General features: G+C 43.6%; 1 protein-coding gene across 1 annotated transcript in view; it reads right to left on the bottom strand.

Moving 5' to 3' along the window:
* The window catches only part of BCAS1 (breast carcinoma amplified sequence 1), a 135,660-nt gene that overhangs the window by 23,230 nt on the left and 88,037 nt on the right, over positions 1 to 24,393 (bottom strand). Inside the window, exons 8-10 of the mRNA XM_006839322.1 lie at positions 24,098 to 24,310; positions 16,999 to 17,040; positions 9,854 to 10,027 (exon numbers count right to left, since the gene is read on the bottom strand). Coding sequence (XP_006839385.1) covers positions 9,854 to 10,027; positions 16,999 to 17,040; positions 24,098 to 24,310 — 429 coding nt within the window. The remainder of the gene's footprint in view (positions 1 to 9,853; positions 10,028 to 16,998; positions 17,041 to 24,097; positions 24,311 to 24,393) is intronic.

Genomic DNA, 24,393 nt, shown 5'->3' with positions numbered 1-24,393 from the left:
GGGTGGGCCCAGCGGTCAGTGTTCACAAGCCCTCCAGGTGATACTAACGGGTCATTGACAAATCCAGATCACACTGCAGTCTGTATTTTCAGCTGTGAACCTCATGGTTGGCAGTTCAAATTCACCAGTCGCTCCTCGGAGACCCTATATAGGGTTGTTATGAGTCGGAACCAACTTGATGGCACTTAGTGACAACAAAGCCTACTCTACTAAAAGTCCTGATGTGGCGCTGTAGGATAAAGCACTGGATTGAAAGGTCGGCTGAACTGCGAGTCAGCAGTTCAAACTCACCAGCTGTTTCTCAAAAACTTTACACAGGGTTGGAACTGACTTATTGTTGTTAAGTGCTGTCGAGTTGGTTCCCACCCATATTGACCCAGTATAGGGTTTCCCAGGAGCAGCTGGTGAGCTTGAACCACCGACCTTGCAGTTCAAACAGCTCTGCAGTCTGGCACATTAACCCACGGCACCACACCAGGACTCCTGGAACTGACTAGAAGGCACTTACAACGAAGCCCTCTTTCAGACAAAAATGAGGATAAGTCATGTTGGACTTTTGTTATTCAAAAGTAGCACCATTCCTGTTTAAAGAGATTAAAATTCCTTTGGTGGTGGTAGTGTCGGTCCCACTCAGTGACCCTGCAAAGGGTTTCCGAGGCTGTAAATCTTTACGGAAGCAGAAAGTCTCAGCTTTCTCCCACGGAACAGCTGGTAGTTTCGAATTGCTGACCTTGAGGTTCGCAGCCCGATTTGCAGCCACAATGCTACCAGACCACATAACACTTTAACAAAGGGTTTTCAAGACTTTTTAAGGATTTTCCCTAAGGTCAGTGCTTCTTGGAAATGTTATACAGGGTTGCAATGAGTCGGAACCAACACAGCAGCACTCATCACCAACAGCAGCAAGTGTTTTGAGAGATCTTTCAGTGTGATCCTGAGCAACTCTTGTTGGAAGTTTATTTCCATTCATGAGAACATCAGACACAGAGTTTTCAGAGGGACCTCTCCGTTGTGGCATCCAGGCTTGGCACAGTAATGAAATCACTTTATATCTTTCATTGTGCCATACGGCTTCACACTCTGAGAAGGTCGAACCATCTTTAGCATGTGACATTGTGTGCAGCGACCCTACAGGTGGAAGCACAACTGCCCCAGAGGGTTACCGAGGCTGCAGGCCTTACTGGAGCCTCTGCTAGGTTCAAACTGCAGACTTTTTTGCTCGCAGCGGAGTACTTAACTGTTGCACTACCAGGACCTCCAATCCAATGTATGTCAAGTGTTGTTGTTGCTGGGAATTGCCGTCAAGTCAGTTCCAACCCACAGTGACCCTGTATAGGGTTTCTAAGAAGCAGCTGGTGAGCTTGAACCACTGACCTTGCAATTCAAACGGCTTTTCAGTCTGGCGCATTAACCCACAGCGCCACACCAGGACTCCAGATGTATGTCAAGTGGTGGTGGTGGTTATGTGCCGTGCAGTCGGAACTGACCCATAGCGACCCTGTACAGGGTTTCCGAGGTTGTAAATCTGTACGGGAGCAGAAAGCCTCATCTTTCTCCCAAAGAGCGGCTGGTAGTTTCAAACTGCTGACTTTAAGGTTCGCAGCCCGATTCGTAACCACTACGCTACCAGAGCTCCTGTATGTGAAGTAGATACTTAAAATTCTAGTAGATGTATTTGCTGATCAGTTCCTAGCTCTCTGAAAGGAAGGCAAATGAAATTTGCAGTCATTTTTTAATCCCACCCCAGTGGTGGTTTACAAGAAGAATTGGAAAGAAATTGTAATATGCTTGAGTACACCAGCAAATTATTCCCTAGAGCAACCTCTCAATCAAACCATTCTAAGAATTGGGTCCACTGGACATTTCTGGGATAGACCAAGACTATGAGTTCAAGTTTTGTATTTTACCAAAATCCTCAAGTGAAATGGAATTGGAACTCTGATAAAATTGTGAGTCAGGGCAAACCTGCAGGCACTATGTAGGAGAAAGATGAGGCTGTCTGTTCCCCTAAAGATTCAGCCTAGGACACCCTATATAGCAAGACTGGGGGATGTCCGGCCAGTAGGCCGGCTGTGTAAGGTCCTGGAAACGTTTAAGCTGATAATTTTGTGTGACTTGTGAATGATGTTATAAAGTTTGGCAGAAGAAAGGTTCCCCATCCCTGCTACACAGGGTCACTATGAGTCAGAATCCATGTGATGGTAATGGGTCTGATTTTTGTTGTTGTTGTTGCCATGGTGATGTTTAGAAGATCTGTGTCTATGCTTTTGGAGTTCTGGTGTGGCGCTGTGTGTTAATGCGCCAGACTGCAAAGCCGTTTGAACTAAGTTTCCACCAAAAACAAGACTAAAGGAGCTATGAAAATGGAGCTTCCGGTTGTGTCACCCCCGACTGGTGTTCTCAGCGAGAACTGGCTGCTGGAAGCAGAGGACTTGGACACATGATCTAATCACTTTAGACGCCTCTTTTCTTGCCCACACAGCGGGGCAGGGAGAAGGTTTATCTTAGAGGGTTTTCTATTAATAATGAGGAAATGCAAGTTAATGTACATAGCACGCGGCTTGCCAGATCACAAACCCAAGGTAAACAGGTGGTAGCTAACGTGGCACTGTAGGATGAGCGTTGGACTGCAAGGTCGGCAGTTCAAACCCACTGGCCGCTCCTCAGAAACCACCCTATGTAGGGTATGAATGAGAACCAACTTGATGACACTTAACAACAAGTGTAGCACTGTAAGTTAAGCACTGAACTGCTAACCATAAGGACAGCAGTTCAAACCCACCAGACATGCCTCAGAAACCCTATACAGGGTTGCTATGAGTCAGAACGGACTTAAGGGCGCTTAACAACACCATTATTGTTACTGGAATCCCTGTGTGGCACTGTTAACTCATGTGCTAACCATAAGGTTGGAGACTCAAATCTACTCACGTGCCTCGGAAGAAAGGTCTGGTTATCTACTTCCAAAAAACCCCCGCCACTGACAACCCCAGCCAACACAGGGCTACTACTCTAACCTACGTGCATGCAACCAGCATCTGTTGGAATCAACTCGGTGGTAACTGGTTGGGTTTGACTTATTATTGTTATGACTAGTAATAATCAAAGATTGTGGTGTGGCGCTGTGGGTTAATGCGCTGGACTGCAAGGTTGGTGGTTCGCCCTCACCAGTTGCTCCTCAGAAACCCTATATAGGGTTGCTATGAGTCGGAACTGACTCGATGGCACTTAACAACATTAATAACCAAAGACTATGAGTAACCAAACAGTAACACATGTACAGTGAGCCTTCTTCTAAGCTAAGAAGGAGGGCAAGTTATGGGGGAGACAGGAATTGCCTCAGTAAATGCTTCTTTCTTTAGAAAGCTTTTCCTTACAGAGCAAATTGGCAGTAATATAAGCGGGCTTCAAAATGTTTGTGGAAAAATACCATTGTCTTTTAATACCATTTTTCCATGAAATTTCCTAAGCCTCCTTATATTTTAAGAGGGAAGAATTTGAGATAAAAAACTTAGGCAACACGACTTCTGTTGTTTTTGTTTTTTTTGTTTTTAAATCACCATAACAAACCACCCTCTCATTCCCTCCAAACAGTAAATTCCAAAGGTTTATTAGAATTATTGGATTGCATGTAATAAACAAAGCATTATAATTTCATGGCTGTCTTCCTATTTAGGCCTTGGGTTTTCTCAGTACTAAAGCTCTCTGTCTTTCTGTAAACTTAAGAAAAGTTATTCCATCTTATAAAACTAATGGTCCAAAGAAGAATTAAGAGACATGAAGTGGATTAAATGAAATAATGTATGTGAAAATAGTTTGGAGGAGGAAAGTACTTTTCAAGTACAAAGTGTTATTAATATTGATGGATTCTACATCTACATTTATATATTTCTTTCTACCACCTTTAAGGTTTCATCTGCCTACCTGGTTGTGGGTACATGAATGCTGTTATCAACCCACTCCCTGTTCAAAAATATACTAGCACTTCAAACATCTAATTTTCTGACATACAGTTGAATTAAATACGTATGAAAATCTTTTTCTATTTAGGGCATGGCAGATGTCTTAGATAGTCCCTGCAATTATTTTGAAATCCTATAGGAACCCAGAGACTCTTTTGTGAAGCGGTCCATCTATATGTGTTGAATACAATGTTAGGACATACATGATAACCAGCTCCCACCTCCTTCACTTAAATTATAGCAATTTTGGAAATGTCTATTCTTTTTACTTTCATTTTTATGCAAGTTTAATTTCTAGAAAGGAGAAGATCTCCTTCAGAATCAACTGGGCAATGCATTTAATTAGTTACTTGAATGAAAAAACACTCAACCAAATACAGTTGTTGTTGTTGTTAAGCGCCATCGAGTCGACTCCGACCCATAGTGACCCTGTATAGGGTTTCCAAGGAGCAGCTGGTGAGCTTGAACCGCCGACCTTGTAGTTCAAATGGCTTTGCATTTCTGGCGTATTAACCCACAGCGCCACACCAGGACTCTAAATACAGTAAAACCTGCAAAAGCCAGAGCCAGTATAAAGCCGAAATCTGCCAGAGAAAGAAAACTGAAATATTTTCCAATCAAATGAGTGATAGGAAAGTGGTAAGACTGCACATAGTCAGAGACCCAGAAAACCAAGAAAGTCTCCCAGTGAGTTCCGGCTCTTACAAGTTTTGCCGGTTATTTTGCCACTGAATGGCAGAATGAGTTATCAGAACGAAACTTAAGGAAGGGCAAAGGATACAAAACCCAAAGCAGACCCATGGCTGTTAAGAGGCTTCCTCGTAGACCCGTTAGGACAAACAGGGCTGCCTTCTCGTACTCTTTACGCAAGCAGACTGCCTCATCTGTCTTTCTCCCTTGAAGAAGCTGGTGGGTTTGAACTGTCTACCTTTTGGTTTGAAGCCGACCATAGCTCTTTGGGCAAAGGATAGAAGTTAGAAAACTCGATGCTTTTATTAAGGAAGAAATGAAAAACAAAATAGAGAGGGTATATTTTCAATTGAATTTTCTCTTCTACAAAATTAATTTTTTAAAAAAGAACTTACCTTGCTAATAACATCTAAAAGCAGTTGAAAATGTTCCCATATTGGGCTCAAAATAACTCTGTAATGATGTACTTGGAGAGCAGCGAACCCATTTTTTTTTGTTTGCTTTGTTTTCCCTGCATAAACCCAAGGAGTTGAAGCCAGCTCAAGAGCCATGAAAATACCACTTAAAAAGGTTTCCTGGAAAGAATTGTTGGTGTTGGCATCCAGGGACATCGGTGGATACTTCAGAGAGTAGTACACAGACTACTCAAAGCAGGTTCAAAAAGCACGGGAGAGAATGTGGATAGAGCTCCTGGCTCCATGATGCTGCTGCGCAAGTGCCGTGAAGTCAGTTCTGACTCACACTGCACAGGGCTTCCGAGGCTGTAAATCTTTACAGGAGCAGTAAGCCTCATCTTTCTCCTGTGGAACAGCTGGGAGTTTCAAACTGCCAACCTTGAGGTTAGCAACCCGATTTGTAGAGCTCCTGGCTCCATGGAGATGGGGACAAAGTTAACTGCCAAACAGCTGTTTATCTCTCAAGGTCAGCAGTTCTAAACTACCAGCTGTTCCATGGGAGAAAGATGAGGCTTTCTGCTCCCGTAAAGATTTACAGCCTTGGAAACCCTGTACAGGGTTGGTATTGAGTCAGAACCGGCTCCAAGGCACATTGCCACCATCTCAGGATTTCTTAGGTGTGGCTGGTGAGTTTGAACCGCCTTGTAAGTTGAGTTCTTAACTTGTGGTTCAAACCGACTTTGTAAGTCAAGCGTTTAACCTGGAATTTAAACAACAAAAAAACACCCCCCAATTGTCAATGAGTTGGTTCCGACTCATAGCAGGACAGGATAGAACTGTCTGTAGGCTTTTCAAGATTCTAACCATTACGGGAGCAGACGGCCACATCCTTCTGCTGCAAGGCAGATGCTGGGTTCAAACTTCTGACCTTTGGGTTAGCAACTGAGTGCTTAGTCCTGCACCACCAGGGTTCCATGTGCCTGGAATTTCATGGACACTTACTAATGATTTGCTAAATAAGTGAATAAATGAATTGCAAAAACAGTTGGAAGCAACCCAGATGCTCATCACTAGTGCAATAGGTCGATCAGAGTAGGGTAAGTCCAGATGATGTGATCTGAAGAAACTGTTAAAAATAATGAACTGAATGTGTATCAGGGGCCAATTCAAATAGCCCTGGGCAAGAGGCCAGGAAGACAAATGAACGCTGGGCTGGGTTTGACAACGGAAGTGGTGGGGGTTGTGTTAAACTGGAAAGCCCAGGCCTTTTGTGTATTTGAGTCAGTTACAATGGCATGGTAGTGTTCTAAAGAAAATAAACCCGAATAGAAGATAAGGATAATTAGGACATCTGGAATCTTTAGGGGAAATTCTAACAGCCATACGAGTCTTGGAAAGAATAATGTTAGGTTCCCAGCCTAAACTTTGTCAAGAATAATGCTGTGGTTGTTGTTGTTAAGTACCTAAATACTGTCAAGTCAGTTTCGACGCACAGTGACCCTGTATAGTGATTCTGAGGCTGTAAATCTTTGTGGACATAAAAGCCTCCTCTTTTTCCTGTGGAGAGGCTAGTGGACTTGAACTGCCGGGTTTGTGGTTTTCAGTCCAGTATTTACCCTACCCCAAGTCCAGTTTAACCCATATTTGCATATAAAACAGAGGAGGTGTCTGGGACAACTCGTGGAAAGATGCTGTTTAGTACTGTTGAGTCCGTTCTGACTCATAGCGACCCTGTATAGGGTTTCCGCGGACTTCGTGGTTTAAGCTCACCTTGCTGTCCAGGGCTTATCCCACAGCACCACACCAGGACTCCCATAACAAAATGAAAAGCATAACAACTGGTTCTTTGACTTCACTCAGAATTGTTTGGGAAAACGCTGTCTCCTACTTCTATTCCACTGAGCACCAATTACAAACAACTCTTTTGTTCCTACTTTGTTCCCTAACAAGTCAGACATTGCCAGCAGCCCTGGTGTAGCACCGTGGGCTAATGCATCAGACTGTGAAGTCATTTGAACTGCAAGGTCGGTAGTTCAAGTTCACCAGCTGCTCCTTGGAAGCCCTATACAGGGTCGCTATGGGTTGGAATCAACTCTATGGCACTCAACAACAACTACTAGGACATTTCCCCCAATGATGTGCAACAGAAATACAAGTTCTGCTACAACAATGCGCAACAGAAACATACAACATTCTGTACAACTGTGTGCAACTATAACTTCCCCAACCCTGTGTTAACAGAAAGCTTGGAGGGATGAATTAAGTAATATGGGATTTCATTCCAATTTAAGGGTTTTCTTGGAGGGATGCAATGGGTGTTTCAGAGGGGTTTTATGTTTTATTTGTAACCTCTATATTTTTCCCCTCTTTCAGATGAAAGAGGTTATCTTAGCCCGGTTATCTGGAAAACTTTGCTTCCTTTTCTCTATTTCTCAACTCCATTCAGAATTAGGAAAGTTGGATCCCCCTCAATACTATGGCAAGCTAGCTGGGGATCGCATTTGTAATTCAGATAAGTTACCCCAAACAGGTCTGTCTTTTCTTTCCTGATAGTGTGTAAAAACTGCTTTAAAAAACGTCAATTTTGGTATCCATTCTGAGATCCAAATTACAGAGCAAATAACCAGCACTTTGGGGGAGTTCCAGCCATCTGACCTGCTAGCTACTTTACTCCTCTTTCTCCATGAGAATCTAATGAGAAAAGGAAAGATGCCGTCAATGGTGTTATCAGTGATTTCTAACAGGCCTCAATGGCCACTTGCAAGACTTTTGTTTGTTTTGTGGACTCCACATGATCCCCTGCCAAGGCGAGCCTGTGAAATTAGAGAGTTGCTTTCTCAAAGGATTAAATCTCCAGATACCCTCAAAAATAAAAGCACGCTATAATGAAATTCATACTTTTCATTAAAAGAGTATTCAATCAATGACATGACATTTTGTATATTTTTTTCTTCTTCTTCAACTTGGGTTTGTCGTATGATTGGATTTGTCTTTAACTTTCTGACTGTTTAGATATTTAATGAACATGAATCCTCCAAGGCATCAAAAGGTATCTGTGCACATTCTTTCTAAACCCACTGCGGTTGAATAAATTCTGAATCGCAGCAGTCTATAGGACAGTAGAGCTCTCACACAGGGTTTCCCAAGCTGTAATGTTTATGGGGTACCCTGGTGTGGCATTGCAGATTAATGTGCTAGACTGCAAAGTCAGTTTGAACCACAAGGTCAGAGGTTCAAGCTCACCAGCCGCTCCTCAGAAACTCTATACAGGAAGTGACGCTGTCTAGGATTTCTGAGGAGTGAATGGACAGTGTGAACTGCTGACCTTGCAGTTCAAACTGACCTTGGGGTCAAGTTCTTATCCTACAGTGCCACACCAGACTCCTTGGAAGTCCTTTGTGGCAGTTCCACCAGGTCCTATAGGGTTGCTACAAATCTGAACCCCGTAAACTCCAGTGGGTTTGCTTTTAGATAATCTTTACAGAAGCTAACTTCGACATCTTTCTCCTCTGAAGCAGGTGGTGGGTTCAAATGACCAATTTCTCAGTTAGTAACCTAGCACTTAACCTATGCACCACCAGGGATCCTTCTTTCTCCTCTGTACTGTGGCTCTGTAGGATAAGCACTGGACTACTAACCACAAGGTCAGTGGTTCAAACTCACCAGCTGCTCCTTGGGAGAACCATAAGTAAGGTTGCTATGAGTTGGTTCCGACTTGATGGCACTTAATAATAAGTTATATTTTGTGGTGGTGGTGGTGGTGTGCCATCAAATCAGCTCCAACTCATAGCGACCTTGTATAGGGTTTCTGAGGAGTCCTGGGGTGGCGCTGTGGGTTAATGCATCAGACTGCAAAGTTGTTTGAACTGCAAGGTCGGTGGTTCAAGCTCACTAGCTGCTCCTTGGAAACCTTACACAGGGTCGCTGTGGATCAGAATCGACTCAACGGCACTTAACAACCTAGGGTTTCCGAGGTTGTAAATCTTTACAGGGGCAGAAAGCCTCATCTTTCTTTCGCAGATTGGCTGGTAGATTTGAACTGCTGATCTTTCAGTGAGCAGTCCAATGCATAACCCACTATGCTAACAGAGCTCCTTAAGTCATACTTATTAACTATTAAAATATCCTTGTCATTTTTCTCATATGAGTATCTATGGGTCAGTTTCGCCCAAATTTTCATCTCTGACACATCACCTTCAAAACTGTTGCCTGATGAACTTGGACTAGTCATTACTTCATCCTTGAAAAAAAACTACCTTCTGTCCTTTATATGTTTTAAAGGAAACTTCATAGCATTAGCATGATAAGAAGAGTGGCATAATTTGCCACCAACAGAAGGAAACTTAAAAAACAAAAGTTAACGATGCTGTTAACTTCTAGGGAATGCTGTGGTTTTCCAAAGCTCTGGATCCAATATCAGCTCTTTCTTGGTTAAAAAGGAAGCTTGTTTCTGTTTCTGTTAGGTGCTGTGGAGTCGATGCCTACCCATAGTGACCCTGTGTACAACAAAGTAAAACACTGCCCAGTCCTGCGCCCACCTCACCATCGCTGCAATCGGGTGAGCACCCTGTCGCAGTAACTGTCAAGAGGAGATTGGCAAGGATTAAAGAATGATGAAGGGTTACTAGCAATGCACCAAGAATTTCTCTGTGACTGACCTGAAAGATGGAGAGAAACTGTCCCTCTGTGTAATTCATATTCCACTCATTCCATATGTACCACCCATAATCACGTCTCATACACCATGGCCCGAATCCTTTGTTCTGGGATGTCCCGCTCAAACAGAGCTGGAGGTGGCTGGCTTACCATTTGCCTGAAAAACATCATCAGGGGGCTTCGTGCTGGCTTGCTGTCTTCTTGTTTGGGTTTTACTTCCGCGGGTTCAGGCACAGCATCTCCGTCTTCATTGAGATCCACTGTTTGCAAGGCTGATTCTATTTCCTCAGACTTTATCATCTCCACTGGAGATTCATACACCGCCTGGATTTATTATGCCCGGTAATAAGACAGTGAATAAAACAGCACTCTTCTCAATTATGAGTTGCAATCTAGTGTCATTTCTACATAGGCTCATCAATTTGGTTCACATCAACCAACTGGTTCTCAAATAGTCAGATTTTGAACAATGCCTTCCCCAGGAAGGTACAAAGCTTAGATAGAAGGTCCCAGCATTTTTGTTTGTTTGTTTTTTTCAAATAATATTCTTGGAGTTTTTGGTACAAGTTTACACAGCAAGTCAGATTTCCATTTGGCAAATTGCACACACATTGTTTGACCATGTTAGTCATGTTTTCCATAATGTGTCAACATTCTCTTCTGTGGTATTTCATTTGTTCCCTTCCGACTCCCTTATCTTCTCATCTGTGACTTTAAGTAACTATTGGTGGTTTCTCTGCTCCCTTATCGTCTCATCTGTGACTTTAAGTAACTATTGGTGATTTCTCTGCTCCCTTATCTTCTCATCTGTGACTTTAAGTAACTATTGGTGGTCCCAGGAGGCCCAATGCTCCTAACATTCTACCCACCTTTGGGGGCTGAAGTACACCTGGTACATGCAGTAGCCAGGAAGGACCATTTCACTAGGAGTTCAACCTCAATGAGTGGCCAGGGCACCCTCCATTCCAAAGCTTCCTCCCCTGGGGATTGTGGGAAGATTGTCCGCTTTTTAGAAAAGACTGTGTAAAAGCCTCTCAATTTATCAGATGGGACTTCCTTACTCATTAACTGATCCCTGCTCCTACCTCAGACCAGTTATCTGCCATTGTTACTTTGCTGAAGTTCATCCTTTAGGAAGAAAAATGAGAAAAGAAAACAGGGGCTAAATGTTGTACCGCCCATGGGAGGTATGTAGGTGAGTGTCCACGTACTTGTTGCTGTCCAGTTGATTGCAACTCGTGGACACCCTTTAGGACAGAGCAGAACTGCTCCTCAGGGTCTATGAGACTGCAATCTTAACAGGAGCTAATGGCCACATTTTTATCCACAGAGTGGCGGGTTGGTTTAAGAGACCAACCTTCCGATGAGTGGTTAAGCTCCTAACCACGGCACCACCAAGACTGCTTCATGGTGAGCTTACTGCCCATGATACTGTCTATTGGGGAGCAAGGTGGCCAGCACAAAGGTCAGGTGGAAGTCTGACTCCACTGCCCTGTGCCATGGCACACCTGGGACAGTGTCTGCATTTGCCTTGGCTTCTGGAATAGGACAGAACTGACTGATCTGGAGACGGGTTGATTTCTGGGGGATTATTTTTGCTACTTCCTTAAATAAGCAAAGGTCAGCAAACTACTATGCCTGGTCAAACCCAGGCCCCGGAGCTGAGAATGTTTTTTTTGCATTTTTAATGGGCTTAAAAACAAACAAACAAAACCCAAGAAGATGAAGAGTAGGCAACAGAGACTTTGTGTCCCCACCAAACCTGAACTATTGACTCTCTGGCCCTTCACAGAAGAGGTTTGTCAGCCCTGCTGCAGAGGAAAGCACTCTACAGCCCAAAGCACCTTTATGCTTTTCTTTGCTGGTTCCTGACCCTGAGCTTCCGAGGAGCCTTGTTCTTACTGTTGGGAGGAAGGAGAGAATCTTATAGTATGTTTGTAAATGGAATACTGTGTTGAAAATGCCCCGAATATCCTGAATTGGGAAGACCTTTTAACCTCTGTTTTAGCTGAAGTAGAGCAGTGACCATCAGGAACTCAGCATGCAGATTTGAAATCTGAAATCTGGCAATCTCTAGCCACCTTTTAGTTCTTTAAACTACTGATATGGCTGCTTCTATTTTCCCTTTATTTGTAAATAAGGAGCTACTGGTGCATACTCACAAACTCAAAATGTTCCCAGGGGGCATGGCAGGTAATGGCAACATTGTTGATATTATGGGTCATCAAGTTGGTTCTCACTCACAGTGACCCTGTAAATCTTTACAGGAGCAGAAACCTTCATCTTTCTCCCATGGAACCACTGGTAGTTTCGAACTCTGACCTTGAGGTTAGCAGCCCGACTCATAGCTACTACGCTACCAGAGCACCTTAAGCCACAAGTAGAGACGCTTTGTTAATGGCTGCCTCTTGTTGTGCATCATCCCAGGAACTTTTGTATATGTTGTTATTGTTAAGTGCTGTCGAATTGGTTACAAACCCTTGTCTAGGGTTTCTGAGAAGCAGCTGGTAGGTTTGAACTGCCGACCTGTGTTTTGCAGTCCAGTGCTGATCCTACAGCACCACACCAGAAGTCCTTTTAATATATATATATATATATAATTTTAAAATATAATATATTAACTCAATAAATAATTACAAAGACAGCTCATGGTAGATAACCCTGTCCCCATTCTACAGATGAAGGATCTGAATGGTTGAGTGACTTGGCCAAAGTCTCACTTCAGTAATTACATCAGTGAAGATGGAATTGATTGCCAGGAGTTGAATATCTAATTGTGGCTTAACCAATGAAAACATGGAACAAGAAGTTTGAAATTGGCACGTTCTAGAGTTGGCTCACCATATCTCCCAGAAGCCAGACTCTTTCTCAGTCATCTTTGGCATGCTGGATTCACATTTTTACATTTGTTGCCTCCTGTCATAAAATAGCTGCTGCGGTTCCAGGCATCACTTCCTCAACCCAATGTTCCAAGAAGGAATGCAAAGTGCAAAGAAAGATTTGCTCCAAATGAACTTCTGTATTTTGATCCTCTAAGCGAAAGTCTATTTCAGAACTCGGTCACATCTTTACCCTAGACTAATTGAAGGTGAAGTCAACAGGGATACTAGTTTAGATCAATCACAATGAAATATTTTTGGGGTGTGGTTGTGGACATCTTTTCACGAAATCCAGGGAAGAAATAGAAGAGAGGCGGGAACTGACCTTGAGGTAGGTAAAGAACAGGTTATGCCTGACCCTGTATTTGAAATGATTCCGTCTTTGAAGCTGGCTCTTTTGTTGTGTGCAAGAGCCTGGAGGGAAAATTACCCAGATAATGAGATGGCAAGATGCTGTGGCAGTAGCTTTGCAAATCAACATTATCTGAACGCCAACTGGGCCTTTCCAATCAAGAAGCAGCAAATCACAAATCCTAGGCCACCAGTCGACTCTCCAAAACACAACTCTTTCAGTAGACCCCAAATCAGGACGTCTAGAGACTCAAATGAGCTTTGAAGTCAGGCCAACAAGTTGGCTTTTTGCAACCAAGGAAAATCCATTGGCATCCAGAGTGGCAAACCCAGAACGAGTTATTTGCATAGACAGACATATGAATTCTACTTTTATTTGGATCCTTTCCAGTTTCCTTTCAGACTTGAGCCTTGTTAAGAATATATTACTGCATCTGCTTATTTTAATTTTGGGTAGCTGGACACCGGTAAAACCAGATTTGTGCCATATTTAGAATGAACCCCCCACTACTTGGTTTTAGTAGAGGATATGGATATGGGTCTTAGTGTGGTACTGGAAGATCTGCACTGGACTTCTACGCAAAAGGTTGGCAGTTTAAACCCATCAGCCACCTTGGAAACCCTATACAAGGTTGCTATGAGTTGGACCAGACTTGATAGCTCTAAACAACAACAACAACATGGTATACACATGGCTGATATGGTGAATAGAGGCAATATAATTTTCAGCAAAGGATTTTACTTTTTGCTTCAAATTTTTATATCATACTTACTTTGTAAATATATACGTGGAGCTTGCATTGGTTGGGAGCATGTTTTGGAAAGTTGCAGGTAGTGAAATTAAATAAAGCATAATCAAGCTATAAGATGGTAGAAAGATGAGACTTGCGGCTCTCTCAAAGATTTAAAGCCTTGAAAACCCTACGCAGGGTGGCTATGAGTCAGAACTGACTCCATGGCACTCAACAACAACAATAACAAAGCTGTGAGAACTCACTAATTATGTGTGTTGTTAACTGTCATCAAGCTGGCCCCAGACTCAAGTGAACCCATGTATGAGACGATGATCTATGTGGTTTGCTTTGCTGATTTTTTCTGAAGTAGATAGCGAGACCTTTCTTCCTAGTCTCTCTTAGTCTGGAGGCGCCATGGAAACCTGCTCAGCATTGTAACAACACACAACAGATGGACAGTGGCTGTGCTTGGGGTAGCTTAGCCAGGTTGCCTTCATGGAGGCGAGAATTCTGCCACCAGCCCACCACTGCCCCATCAAACACGCAATCACACCTCATTGTCCTGTTCTGAATATTTATAGTAGTTCGCATTGGTTTTGCTATCTCGCTCTCTCTCTGTTTTGGAGAAGGACATGAAAGAAACTCTGTTCAAGATCTGTCTTCCTGTCATGTGCCATTGGGTCAGCTGAGAGGAAATAACTCCCAATGTCAGCTCTCTTGCTCACAATGACTGCGGCCCTGTCTAGGGTTTTTGAGGAGCACCTGGTGCAGTTGAACCGTCAACCCTGTCGTTCAAACCAACCTCGTGGTCCAGTGTTTTTCCTGTAGTACCACACCAGGATTCTAACAATGACTGCAACGGTCAGCAAGCATATCCTGCAAATGGGCTGACAGATTAGTGTCTGTTATAACTACTCGACTCTGCCATGAAGCAAGAAAGCTTACATATTCATTGGTAATATGTAAAGGAATGCATGTGCCTGTGTCCTAATAAAACTTTATTTATAGACACTGACATCTGAAGTTTATACCATGGCTACATGTCACGAAATTTTCTTCTTTCCATGTTTTTTCCCCCAACCATTTACAGATGTAAGAACCATTCTTAGCCTATGGGTCCTACAAAAAACAGGTGGTGGGTCAGATGTAGCTGTAGGCTAGGCTCTGCCTGTTTTCAAGGCGTTCCTAGGCTTCAGCCTCAGAACCACGAATGCCATGTCATTGTTCCATGTAGTTCTCACAATCATCTTAAGGGGTTGGTGTTGTTGTTCAGGGTTGTCAAGTCGGTTCCGACTCATAGCGACCCTGTCTAGGGTTTCCGAAGAGCGGCTGGTGAGTTTGAACCGACGATGTTATTGTACCATTTAACAGATCAGTAAACTGAGACTCTACAGGTGGCACAGCCTGGAGGTACTGGGACCAACATCACACCTTTTTAGCCTCATTCTATCTAAGTGGTAAGGTGTTAGAGGATGAAATGTCATAAGATAAAAACGAAGACATCTTTCATGGACCTGTCATCTCAAGCGACGATTATAAGACTTCTTTGTTGTCCTTAAACAAACAAACACACAAACAAACAAACCCACTTTTCTGTCATACTTACTCCTACCTGCTTTGTGTCACTCCTTTGGTATCAATGACTTAGCTCACAAGCCATGCTTTTATTTCTCTTTTAAATTTCACACTGGAAATGAAATACCTTCCACTGGCCTGGTAGAAATCTACCAGGTTTCTTCCAAAGAGCAACTGTGCACTAGCATCCAAAACAGAACGTTCCTTCAAAACTCAGACACTCAGAGCTAACTGATGATCTGAATTTAACCCACAACATTTTAATTAAAATTGTTGGGGCAGGAGATTCATGCAATTCCTCTTTACGGGTTGCTGAAGTAACTAGAGATTTTGAGTCTTTAGAAAATAGCTAGTAAATTTAGGAGAACATTCTAGAATTAAGAGAAACCTGTGCTTTGCTGAACTCCCAGGTTGGAGTTCCAGTTGTTCGAAAAAGAAAAAAAAGCAGATTCCCAAACTCTTTCTGCTACAAAGATTCCTAATACATCACCTCTGTGTTAATTTCCCTCCCCTAGATGGACAACATTCCTGGAACACGTTTGGATCCTCAACATCTGTCCCATTTCAGTGGGATAAAAATTTAAAACACAAGTCCCAATCCATCGCCAAACCAACAAGGAGCACTCAGAGAGAGCGAAGACGTGTTTTGCTCTGGCACAGTGATAGCCATCAGTTTTATCTTGAAGGGCTGTGAATTTACTTAGTCCCACTCAATTTTTATTTTTTTCCCAAAGACTGCACTTGAAGGCAGAAGGTGGCTGTTTTGGATCTGAAACTCACAAGGCAAATTTAAGAAAAAATTTCCCTGAAAGGTTTTTTGGAAAGATCCATTTTGTGTATTTGTATTTTCATATGAAGTCATTTCCTTAAGATATAATAAACATTCGTTCTTGAAATTTCAGCCCATCCTTTCTAGAAGACCAAAAGATCAAAAAGACAGTGAAGTTCAGCCTGTCTGTCTCAGGAAAAGACCCATCCTTGTCAGCTCTCCAGCCTGAAATGAAAAGTCCCAGCATCCATTGCAGCAAGATGCTCCCCTGTCTGATGCAAGTTAGTAGAGAGCCTGAGTCGCCATGGAAATAAAGATGAGAGAACAATCAAGGTGGGATGAAGGAGAGGATGGGGCATCATTGCCTTGAAGGAAGTGTAAAGCTGTTTTAAGCTCAGTAGATGCTTTCAGCCCTTCAATGATAACATTTTAACAAAATGTTCTGACTTTGCATTCATTTTCCAATGACTCAATGACAATGAAGGAGTCCTATGGCACAAGAGTTAAGCACTCAGCTGCTAACTGGATGGTTGGGAGTTCAAACTCACCCAGCAGCCCCACAGGAGTATAACCTGGTGAATTGTTTGTTCCTGTACAGGTTGTTGTTGTGAAGTGCCGTCAAGTTGGTTCCGACCCACAGCGACCCTGTATAGGGTTTCCAAGGAGCGGCTGCTGACTGACGTAGCAGTCTGACTCATTAACCCCCAGCACCACTCCTGGACTCCTGGAAAAGTTACAGCCTAGGAATCCTAGGGAGCACGTGGAGTTACTCTGAGTTGAAAATCAACTTGATGGCACTGAACAGCAACAATGTGAGTGACTCATCCAATGTCCCTCCCCAGGGATCCCAAATCACATGAAAGGACGAAAGCATCTATAGCAGATAGACACCATTTGCATCATGCAAGTACACAGAACCCCAGAACTGGAAACACTCTGGTCTGAAGATGAGCGTGGAATGATTCTGTCACTTAACACGTAACTTACATTCTCCTCGGGACCTGTGGGGACTGAATCCTCTTTAATTGACTAAAGGGAAGATAAAAACAAAAGCCAGAGTCAGGCTGTTGAATAAAAAAGATATTACAAAAAAGACAAGGGTTAGTTAGGTTCTCATTTCCTCCTGGTGGAATCATTTTTTTAAATGTTTTATTGTGAATTATGTGATAGTTTATATGGGAGAACATTAGTTTTACATTCATCCTATTGTATATCACTTCAGTGCTATGGTTACAATCCCCTCCATGCATCATCAACCAACCAAAGGGTATACACTACAAGCCTTCCCCTCCGGTCATCAGCACACAGCCCCTCTCCCTCTCTGTGTCTATAGTCCCCAACTGCTCCATCTCTCCATGTCATCTTCTCTGCCTCCATCTCAGGCATCATTGCTTCTCTGGGTTGGGTCCCGCTCTCTGCTCTTCTCCCTTGATGGTCCCAGGGACCTCCACTCCTAGGCTGTAAAGTTAACAACTCCCCTCCTTGCTACAAAACATCTACCTTTACATTTCCAACCCTCACAAGCAGTCCTGATAACAATTCTTCTCCTGGTGGAATCTTTTAACATTTAATTCTTTATGTATATACTTTGTACTGAAAAGCTTGAAGGAGGTTTTCAGAAATGTAAACAGTATAGCAAGTCAATATAAATCAAATCACTGTTCTAAAAACACAACAAAGGGGAAAAAACACACACACAAATGTAATTGAGCCAGGAAGGGGGTACCACAGAAAACGCAAACCACAAAGTGTTGGCCAGTAGACTTCCATTTGCTTACACATTTTCTTGGAGTCCTGGTGTAGCGCTGTAGGATAAACACTGGACTGCTAATTGCAAGGCTGGTGGTTCAAACCCACCAGCCATTCCTTGGAAACCCTATACAGGGTTGCTATGAGTCAGAACGGACTCAGCGGCACTTAACACCACCGCCAAAACTCAATGTGGTAAGATGCTTCTGTGGAGGGCTGAGGGCTGGATCTGACCCGTCTCATTTCAACACGCTGATTCCTACAGTAATGCTGATACCTACAGTCCTGCTCTGATTTGATCCAAGGTCAATGCCACAACTAGCACTTCTGTTGACCAAGTTCCAATTTTGGGGAACTACATCTTTGTGCCTTTTCTTCAGTGGTTCTTAAACTTCTCTGGAGTGAACGGGTAAGTTGCTGACTATTTTGAGACTCTTTTCAGAGATCTAGATTCTCCTCCCAGAAAAACAATTATAAACATTTGTTTCGTTTCTTTTTTGTAAATGATTTCTGGGTCCTCACCCACCCTCTGAATCCCTTATGTAATCTGAAGGATCCAGTTTGGACACTTCTGTTGCTGTGACTAAGGAGCTAAGTGTCCTTGAAAAAGTGCTTTTAATCCCTAAAAGAAAGTTTCTTTAAACTACTTTCATATGGGAGCACTTAGGCCAACAGACAGCCTGTGGCCAGCATGCCTTCCAGAAGCTTCCTTTTGATTTCCTGAGCTCCTTGATTTCATACAAGACTTCCATACGGCTCCTACTGGTTCCAAGCCCTACTGCAAATTAGCCTTTTTAGTCTAGATATGTTGTTAAGTGCTGTTGAGTCGGTTCCAACCCATAGCAAACCTCCCTTGTGTAGGGTTTTAAAGGAGTGTCTGGTAGGTTTGAACCACCAACCCTGCAGTTAGGGGGTTCTTATGAATCTACAAGAGTCACCTGGGAAATCTCGGTAAAATGTAGACTTGGATTCAGCCTATCTGGGGGTGGGGGTGGGGGCGGTGGTTATGTGCTGTGAAGTCGATTCTGACTCATAGGACCCTGTGCAGGGTTTCTGAGGCTGTAAATCTTTACAGGAGCAGAAAGCCTCATCTTTCTCATGCAGAACAGCTGGTAGTTTCGAACTGCCGACCTTGCTGTTTGCAAGTAGGGGGCTGAACCCGAATGAAGTATGACACCTCTACCCAAGGCCAGGTTTCCCAAACCTTCTCTCAGGGGCTTTCAGACCTTCGTAACCAGAATTCCAGGGGGATGGAGGGGTAAAAGGCTGTCTTTTAAACAAATTCCCCAGATGATGCTGGGGAAAGTTAACATGCTCTATTTGGCCCTACATTCCACTTTCTCTCCTTTCTCAACAGCCGTAGTATTTCATTTGCCACCTGCATCCCATAAATGAACACTGTTGTTGTTAGCTGCTCACAGGGTCAACCCCAAATCATGGTGTCTGCATGGATTACCCAGCAGAAAGGTCCCGTATGGTTTTCTTGGCTGTAATCACTTTTATATATCATTTTCATTTTTTATTTCAAATGGTCTGTCTCACAACTGGAAACTTAGTTGTTTGGCGAGTCATAACAACCTTGTGTGACCGCATGGAACTGCACCGTAGAGTTTTCGTGGCTGTAATTTTTATGGAAGGTCTTTGTCCCATGGAGTAGCCTGTTGTTGTTGTTGTTGTTGTTAAGTGCCGTTGAGTTGGTTCCAACTTATAGCGACTCTCTCTGTATAGGGTTTCTGAAGACCAGCTGGTGGGTTTGAACCTCCGACCTTGCCGTTCAAACCGACCTTGCAGTGCTGTGTTTATCCTACAGCACCACACCAGGGCTCCTAAATTAATACTGGATCTACTACATCAATGTTGTTGTTGTTGTTGTGAAGTGCCGTCGAGTTGGTTCCGACCCACAGCGACCCTGTACAGGGTTTCCGAGGCTGTAAATCTTTACAGGAGCAGAATGCCGCATCTTTCTCCCATGGAGCGGCTGGTAGTTTCGAACTGCTGACCTTAAAGGTTCGCAGCCCGATTCGTAACCACTACACTACCAGAGCTGGGTCACAAACTTCACTGCTTGGGAACGGGAAGATGACTCGTTGAATGTCAGTCACTTTGCATTCGTTTTCTTACATAGGCCTCCGAGTAACCATGGGAGCTTGAGCTAACGGAAGCTTGGCTGGCTTATCTCAGTGATCCGCACAAACTCAAGCAGCCAGGGATGGTCGGAGCTGAGATCTGATTATGTGTCTTGGGCTTCAGAACTCACATTCTTTTACTCCTTTTTACATCATTTGACTCCTCTGAAAGAGCCAGGAAAAGGGTTCTTTAAGACAATATTCTCAATCAATGATTTACTACTTGTATGAGCACGTATGTCTGGTGACTCCAAGTGGATTTCATGTCCTTTGATGTTAGAAAAGGGATCTCATGCTTGCTGACACCCTGGAGGTGCTGGCACCGGAAGTCATACTTGGATATTCAGATGAAGACCAGCCCATTGTTTGTACCTGGAAAACCAGGAGGATGCTTGATTCCCTGAACATGGGTAACATCTCAGGTGGTCTGTATGTCCAATTACTCTTATATCAACACTGGGAGAGACATCTTCCCTGTGCTGCCGTTGTTATTAGGTGCTGCTGCCGAGGACCTGACTCATTCCAGCCCTACACACCATGGCGTGAGAGCCTCACAATCGCTGCCAAGTTTAAATCCAGGTTGCAGCCACGTTGTCAATCCACCTCATTAAGAGTCTTCATCTTTTTCACGGACCCTCGACTTTGTGGTTGTTACGTGCTGTCACGTCAATTTGGACTCATAGTGACTGAAGAGCAGCTGGTGGGTTTGAACTAGCAACCTTGAGGTTCACAGTCCAGTGCTGATCCGACAGTGCAACACCAGGAGACCCACCCTCTACTTTACCAAGTACAATGTCCTTTTCTGAGGACTGTCCCTGAGATACATCCCAAGTACGTGAGACAGCAGCTCATCATCCCTGCATCTAGTGAAGCATTCTGACTTTACTTCTTCCAAGCCAGATTTGTTTGTTCTGGCAGCCCACACGACATTCAATATTCTGTTACAGATAAGAAAAAGTGTTTCAAGGCTGTCCAAGTTTACAAAGTCCCATCTTTCTGATTCTGGGTGTTATGGGAGACTTGCCTTATGCAGAGTTTGCCAGATCATCTGTTACAACCCTTCCACTAAACAGATGCAGGAGGCAAAATTCAAAGAGAGCAAGTGCATTTTGCAAAGTCATAGAGCAAATGCAGCCTGACTGACTCAGAACTGCAAAGGGCATATTCAGTCCAGTCTCTGGGTGTGAACCTCATTTTTTTGTTGGCAAGTATACCATAACCTAAGTTGATTCCTCCAAAGATTACTGTTATTAAAAATAGATGTATAAAGTAAGAATTACTTCAGCAATTGAGACTATCCATTCAAGAGATTATAGTTTCATTTTCAAAGCCTGTGCTGGGAAAAATTGGTTTCTCCTGTTTACCATCATCGACCCTCAGACTCTAAAGCCAGCTTCTCAGTTAGAAGAGAAGAGAGCGTTCTGTTAGTTATCAGTGAATATATAAGCATATCCTAGTGTTCGCCTCCCGGGAGTCCTGGTGTGTGCTGTGGGATCAGCATTGGACTGCTAATTGCAACATCAGTGGTTCAAACCAACCAGTTGCTCCTTAGAAACCCTCTATAGCAGGGTTGTTGTTGTTGTTGTTGTTAGGTGCCATCGAGTCGGTACCGACCCATAGTGACCTTCTGCACAGCAGAACGAAACACTGCCTGATACTGGGCCAACCTCACTGTTGCCACGCTTGAGTCCATCGATGCTGCCACTTGGCCAATAGCGGGTGTAGGGGACTTTTTTTTTCTGCTAAAATTGATAACAATATTCATGGGCCATGCAAAATTGCCAACTTTAAAATCAGCCTGTTGTATTTGGTCAAACAGTGTGATGACTGGAACTGCGGTTGCCTTGGAAGGACCAGACCAAAGGATCTCGTGGGCCTTATGTGGCCCATGGGCTGGATGTCTCCCACCTCTGCTCTGTTCTGCTCTGCGAGGTCGCAGTGAGTCAGAACTGACTCGACAACAACAACCCTGTCCCTACTTACTATTTTTTTGTTTGTTTACAAGAGTGATTTTTGTAGCCAAAATGTGTCTCATTTCAAGGGAAAGAAAACAAAGTTCTCATTTTGTGTTCTTCTTGCACATCAACTCCCCCACAAGAATGTTAGCTATGGATGTAGAAGATTAGCTCGACGGATTTAGCATAAAGAATTCGGCACAAAGACAGTGATTAAAAAGCACGATGGAATACGCAGATCTTCCCTATTTTAACCTCCCCATGAGGCTATTTTTTTCTGCTTGGGTGACAGAAGTAGAGACAAGAATTATAGGTGATTCAACTGGTGTTTTGTTTTGCGTAACTTCATTATTCCTACAATCTACTAACAAAATAAAGCCAGATCATGAATGCTCCCTACAAGAGAGAATGGAGAGACTTTGCCTCAGGTACTTTGGACATATTCTCAGGAGGGACCAGTCCCTGGAGAAGAACAGCATCCTAGGTAAAGTGGAGGTCAGTGAAAAAGAGGGAGACCCCCAACAAGATGGACTGGCACAGTGGCAGCAGCGATGGGCTCAAATGTAACAACAACTGTGAGGATTGTACAGGACTGAGTGGTGTTTTGTTCTGTTGTACATAAGGTGAGAACTAACTCAACAGCACCTAACAACAAAAATGATACAAGCACAGTGAGACTGAAATAAATGGATTATACTATCATTGAGGAAATGAATGTCAAGTGATCCTTGATTTTATTTTCAATGGGGACAGCTTGATTGTCAAAGAGGAATCAGTAAATCCCTTAGAAATTCCAAAGCAAAGAGAAACCTTGGATGAAATTACTCAGTAGTTTCCCAAACTGGACAGAATGAGAGAGAATGAAGTTGGCAAGGTCAGAACTTAACTTTGCTGAGCACCGGGGGGATTAAGGGCTTAGGGAACAGCTATTGCGCAGTAAGGAGCTCTGGTAGTTAGTGGTTACGCGTTGGGTTGCCAACCTTAAGGTCAGCAGTTGAAAACTACCAGCCATTTTGTGGGAGAATGATGAGGCTTTCTGCTCCAGTAAGGATCTACAGCCTCGTAAACCCTATGCAAAGTCGCGATGAGTCGGAACCAACTCCACAACACAAAACCACCACAACTGCTTGTTGGGCACTTGTGGTTTTCAAATGTAGTCACTGAAGCCATCTCCATCACCATCAGCATGCTCATATGAACTTGCTCAGAAACATTTCCCTACAGTATACTGCTGATAAGAGAGTTTAAGAAATAAATAAGTGGTGTTTGTCAAGGAAGGAGCTCAATACAGAGTGTTGATGGACTAAGGTTTTCATGAAACACTGGAACTTGTGTTCTTGGCAGAACCTAGAAGGAAGATTTCTGTCCAACAGCAAACCAACAGGAAAAAGGCACCTGCGTTCACCTGGAATCTGGACAAGAAAGGAAAACTAACTCCACTGTGAAATCTGTATTTACCGCCTACCTTCCTCATGGTAAATGGCAAGGATGTTTGGATGAAATGCCTAAGCTGAATTTTCCAGCTGTATGAATGCGCTTTACTCTCACACACACATTTCCTGTTTGTCTTTTGGCCAAATATAAAACAGGCAAAGTTTCAGAACACATGTGGTAGCTGTGAGCTTACTCAGCAATGGTGGTAAAGCAGTAACTCCCAGAATTACTCAGCCCCTACGTCCCTGGGCAGCACACACCTCAGACCCATTCACTGTAGGGAGGAAAAACGTCAGACTGGTCTACATGGTCCCAGAGTGCAGCACATGGTCTAATTTGCTGCTGGGGAACTGGCGGACACCATTCTTGGCTTTCCCAAAGGAGAGCGACACCTAGTGGCTCATGGATGAATTATGTCTGCCTGGGGAAAAGACAAGACAAAACACCCAGCGCTGGTTCATCTCACCAGGGTCTGGGCTCTCAGATGGCAGGAGCCATGCATGGGTCATATACCATTTTAGAAAGAAAACGAAATCATGAAATACCACAAAACTGTGTCACGAACCGGAGTCATGTCAAGAGTGAGAAATTCTCTTTGTCTGTTTCCTGTTCATTCCCACCAAACATATGTTTTTAGCATGACTGCCATTTCATTCTTCCTGGGAGGAAATTGAAAGTCTTCTACTTGATGGAAAGTGGAGAAGAAAAAGTAACCCCATACAGGGTTGAACACGTCGATGAAAGCAACCCTAAGAACTTCTCCAATGGTCCCAGCTCAAGGGTACGCTGCAATCTTGGGGAGGTTTGAAAAGACAGACTTACCTTTTTCCAAAACAGTTTGCCCAGTGGCATGGAGGTGGGTCCTGTTTTCTCCTTGGCACCTTCCTTTGCTGTCTCACTGGCTGCTGCAGATGGCGAGGGTCCGGAGGGGTTGCAGCCTTTAGGACTCTTGGCTGCCCCTTGTGTCTCCTGGGGTGTAAAGTTGGCTTTTTCTGACTTGGGGTCAGCTGAAGTGGGAGGTGACTTTTCCGCACCCTACAGAGTTAAAAATAAGTGATGGGGAAAAAAAATTAAAAACCATCTCAAGAACTCAAAAGTCAAAGGTCTCTCTCTCTCTC

Source organism: Chrysochloris asiatica, unplaced genomic scaffold, assembly GCF_000296735.1.
Source record: "Chrysochloris asiatica unplaced genomic scaffold, ChrAsi1.0 scaffold00023, whole genome shotgun sequence".
Lineage (NCBI taxonomy): Eukaryota > Metazoa > Chordata > Mammalia > Afrosoricida > Chrysochloridae > Chrysochloris > Chrysochloris asiatica.
The sequence above is the reverse complement of the archived record's forward strand: the minus strand, read 5'-3'. Positions and strand labels throughout refer to the sequence as shown.